The sequence below is a fragment of the Callospermophilus lateralis genome, chromosome 5, assembly GCF_048772815.1.
Source record: "Callospermophilus lateralis isolate mCalLat2 chromosome 5, mCalLat2.hap1, whole genome shotgun sequence".
In the NCBI taxonomy this organism is placed as follows: domain Eukaryota; kingdom Metazoa; phylum Chordata; class Mammalia; order Rodentia; family Sciuridae; genus Callospermophilus; species Callospermophilus lateralis.
In genome coordinates, this window is record NC_135309.1 from 15772216 (window position 1) to 15776518 (window position 4303).

The window sequence follows — 4303 nt, forward strand, 5'->3', positions numbered from 1 at the left end:
CGAGCCCACAGGAAGGCACAGGGCTGGGAAATGGGTGAGCTGGGGCTGCGCCTGGGCAGCTCCTGGGCCCCTGGGACAGACATCCCCCGACAAAGTGCTTAGCCTTGGGGAGCCGCTGGCAGCCAGGCCTGGGGGAGGGAGTAAGGGAGGGAGAAAAAGAAGGGAAAGGAGACAAAGTCAGAAACACAGGCAAAGAGATTCTGGAAGCCAAGACAAAAAGAGAGACCGGTGGGGGCTGGGGGGGGGGGAGAGAGAAGGGAGACAGAAGTCAGACTGGGAGAGGCAGAGAGAGGATGTAACAAAGAAATGGGTGCAGATAAGTTAAAAACAATAGAGAAGGAACCTCGTAGAGAAGCGGAAAACCATGACAAAAGGAAAAAGATAAAGTAATAAAAAGACCAAGAGTAACAAGCTAAGAAAATAGAGAATATCCTAGAGACATAAAAAAAGAGGCCAGGAAACATGAAACTTTTCTAAAAGAAATAATGATTAAAAACAAAAGTTAAGGGCAAGAGGAAAATTTTAGGGCCGCCCTGGGTGTATGTTTGTCGTTGTTAGAAGGGGCCACCTGCTCTTGATCTCAATCCCGAAACGTCCACCTTCTCGCGGCTGTAAACCTGGGAGGACGCGGCCACCCGGCGGCCGCCCGCAGGCTTTGGGTTTGGGTGTTCCGGGCGCCCCGCCCCCTCAGGTCCTGCGAAGCTAAGAAGGCTGCAGTGACGTCACATGACGTCACACCCCACCTGGGGTCTCGCACAAACCCGAGAGCGACCCGGGACCCTGGGGTTGTGCTTTGCTCTTGCTCTCCAGGCGTTTGGACTCCCTGGACATGCACCCGCTCTGCGCTCACAGTGCGCCTGGATACCCAAGAGCCAGGTCCAAGAGTCAGGCCCGCGGCCTCCGAGAGTGTGTCGTGTGTCGGAAGGGTCCGTGCTTTCCCCTGCCTTCTGGGGAGTTAGACGCTATTCCGTATCCACCACCCGGAGAACGTGACCTGGCGACGGCCTAGATACCAGCCCAGGCCTGGCCTTCCCCTCCTCAGCTCTCCTAGGCGCTGGTCTTTGACCTCCAGTGCCTTCCCAAGGCCCTTCCCCGTCCCTCGCACACCCGATTGCGGGCAGCCGGCACCAACTGACCTGCACCGCGTATCCTCCGCGGGGCCCCGGGCTGGGGTTCGAGTTGACGCGAATACTGGAGAACCTCGGGGAAGTGGACGTGCCCCCGCACACCACTGCTCGGCTCCTACCGTGCAAGACCGGGGGTCGCCGAGCATTATTGGAACGAAAACGAAATAAAAGCGGCGTTAAGTGAAATAGCTAACTTTTTTATTAAATAAAACGACTTAAATAAAAGGAACGGAAAAGGAGAGGAGTGATCCCAGGCTAAACCCGGGGTGCCCCGGCCCCTGGCGCTTCCCCCAACCGCCAGGTCGGCTGCCCCTCCTCCAGCGGCCCCTGCAGGGGAAGCAGGTGGCCGGTTTCTAAAGAAAAAAGCCAAAACTTTTTTATTATTTACACGTTTGGGCAAAAGTACAAAGTATAATACAGGCGCCCAGCCCGGGGGGTGCGGGCGGGGGGCGGAGAAACGTAAGGCGCTTTCTTTGTCAGCCCGGGACGGGGCGGGACGGGGCGCGGGGCGGGGGCTCGGATTGTGCAGCCGCGCGGAGCCCGGCCCAGCCCCCCTTCGTGGCCGGCGGGTGTGCGGCCGCGCCCTAGGGCCTCCTCGAGCTGGGCGGCCCCTTCCCCTCTAGGCCCCGGTTCCCCCCAGCCCGGCTGAGGGTCCAGGGCGCCCCGCCAAGTGGGGCGGCGATCAGTGGAGACGTAGAACGCTGGTGGCTCACACCAGCGAGGTGACGGCGGGGACCTTGGAACTATCCTCCTCCCAGGGTTGCAGATTCTGCAGAGCAAAGAGCGACGAGTTGTGCAGACAGAGCGGGTCGGGCTGGATGGAGTCGTTGAGGCTCTTTTGGAAGGCGTCGTGTTGCAGCTGCAGCATGAGCCGGCTCGCCTGCTGCCGCTCCGCCTCCCGCTCCTCCGCCGTCTGCCGCCTGCACCGGGGGAGGGAGAGGGACAGCACTGTCAAGCTCCCGGCACTGCGGGGCCACCGGCGCGGCCGCGGCCCTCCCGGAGCGGAGGCCAGCCAGGGACCTCGAGGCATAGAGCCCGTCTGCCTCCGGGCTCGATTTACTCCGCAGGCCCGCGGGTAGGGAGACTGGACTGGGGCCGTTTGTTTTGTTGTGCACCGCTGGGGCGCCTGGAGGGAACTCGCCCGCCACCCACCTGCACGCTCGAATATTGTGGCTTCGCCAACAATAAAGACCGTTTCTTTCTCGGGATAACAGGGGCAGGGCGTGTGAGTAACTGACTCAGCCCTGCCGACAGCAGGGTCACTGGGATCCGCGAACGCACGAACTGGCAGTGCACGGCCAGCGCGGCCGTCCCTGGGCGGGTCAGTCTGATCCAGTTCTCCCAGGCCCTGCTTGGAACCCCTTTCCTGGGTGCCAGGGCTTCGCTTTTTACCGGTTGGATCGAAAAAAGAAGGGAGGGGAGTGGACTAGAATGGGGGAGGCCCGGGTGTGTGTGTGTGTGTGGCGGCGGGCAGGTGAGGGGGACACGAGTGAGTGCCGGAACAAAACACAGAACGTTTTGGAGGGACTCAGAGATGCAGATGGAGATGGAAGAGAAGCCAAGGCGCGGAAGAGACGGGAAAGCAACAGCCCGAAAGGCGGCCAGCAGGAGATAAAATCCGTTAGGGAGGGGGAGGCACAGCCCCGGGGAGTTGGTAGGGGGCAGCGCGGGTAAGTGGGGAGAGCTAGGCTGCTGCGCGGGGCGGGGCAGGTGCAAGGTGGGCCGGGCCGGGCCTCTCTCACCGCCACTTGGTCCTCCGGTTTTGGAACCAGGTCTTGACCTGCGCGTCCGTCATTTTGAGGGACTTGGCGAGCGCCGCCCTCTCGGCCGAGGCCAGGTACTTCTGGCGATGGAAGCGCTTTTCCAGCTCGCAGATCTGCACCCGGGAAAAGGACGTCCGAGGCTTCTTGCGCTTGGGCGGCGTCCGATTCTGGTAGGGGTGGCCGATGCGCCGTGTCACCGTGAAGGGCGTGAGCGCGGCCGCCGCTGCGGAGACACACGAGGCCCCCTGAAGCCCAGCCTGGCTCGGCCACCGTTAGGCCTCGTGTAGACCGGTGGAGCCCCGTGGAACAGAGTACTCCTGTGTTTTGCTGGTCCCACACGTCCCCAGCAGCACCAAACCAGTCGGGAGACGCCCCCGCCCCCTTCCTCCTTCCCCGGGACGCCGATTTATTTTCCCCGAAACTCTCGGATTCCCCTCCCCTCCAAGGCGGCCTGGGGCCCTGGACACTGAGGCCTCCGCCGCGCTTGGCCTCTGGAATCGTTTCCGGGAGTAGAGCGCATAGGGCGCGGCGCCTCTGGCCCCGAGAGGGCCGAGGCCTGGCGCCTGTTCACCCGTTCTGCTCACCTGTGAAGCGGTCTTTCACAAAGCGGCGGCTGCTCTCCATCCAGGGGAAATTGAGACCACCCAGGCTGGAGACCGTGGGCACGGAGGGCATGGCCGGCAGCGCGCTTGGCAGAGGCGGCGGCACGGCCCCGGGCAGCGGCCTGTGCGCTGGCACCCGGATCACGCCGGCGGGCGCTAGGCTCAGGTTGACACTGTAAGATCCCGCGTCCTCGAACGGAGCGCCGAGGCCGGCAAAAGAGGCGGGCAGAGACGGGTACGTGGCGCCCGGACGGCCCCCGGGGGGCCCTCCCAGGTAGCTGGCGCCGTCGGGGCCCCGAGGGGCAGGTGCGCTGTCCTGGTCCGGGCTATTGAGGATCTGGTCGATGCCAAAACTGATGGGCTCGTGCGGGTGCGGGGTCTGCGCGCTGGCGGGCGCCTCCATCCTGGGCGGGCGGAAGGGCTGGGCTGGGCTGGGTGGGGAGGCGGCTGGATCCCCGTTACCGCGCGGCCATGGAGCGCCCGGCGCCTCTCGTCGCACTGAAACTTTGCCAAGAGTGCGCGGGCCCGACAGGCTCTGTGTCATCTTTCTTGAACCGAACCTGGAGTTTCCGCTGCTAATTCCTCTCCCGCCGCAGCCATTGGCTGCGATCAACAAGCCTCTCTTCTCTCATTGGCTCCCGGCTTTCAATAAAGGCCTAATTCATGGAAATAGGAGCTTAGGGACTGTTCCAAGGTGACATCATTTTAACAAACGAACAATAGGTCAAATTTATTAGCCGGGATAATGGGCGGCGGATATTAGCGCCCGAACCGCAGCCTCCCAAACCCGAAATCTAACGAAGCTGCAATT

General features: G+C 62.6%; 1 protein-coding gene across 1 annotated transcript; it reads right to left on the reverse strand.

Moving 5' to 3' along the window:
- Positions 1-1836: 1836 nt before the first annotated feature.
- Tlx3 (T cell leukemia homeobox 3) lies at positions 1837-3895 on the reverse strand. Its single transcript, XM_076855674.2, has 3 exons — positions 3475-3895; positions 2870-3113; positions 1837-2047 (listed from the first exon to the last, which is right to left on the reverse strand). The coding sequence occupies exons 1-3, from the start codon at positions 3893-3895 to the stop codon at positions 1837-1839; spliced, it is 876 nt and encodes a 291-aa protein (XP_076711789.1).
- Positions 3896-4303: the final 408 nt, after the last annotated feature.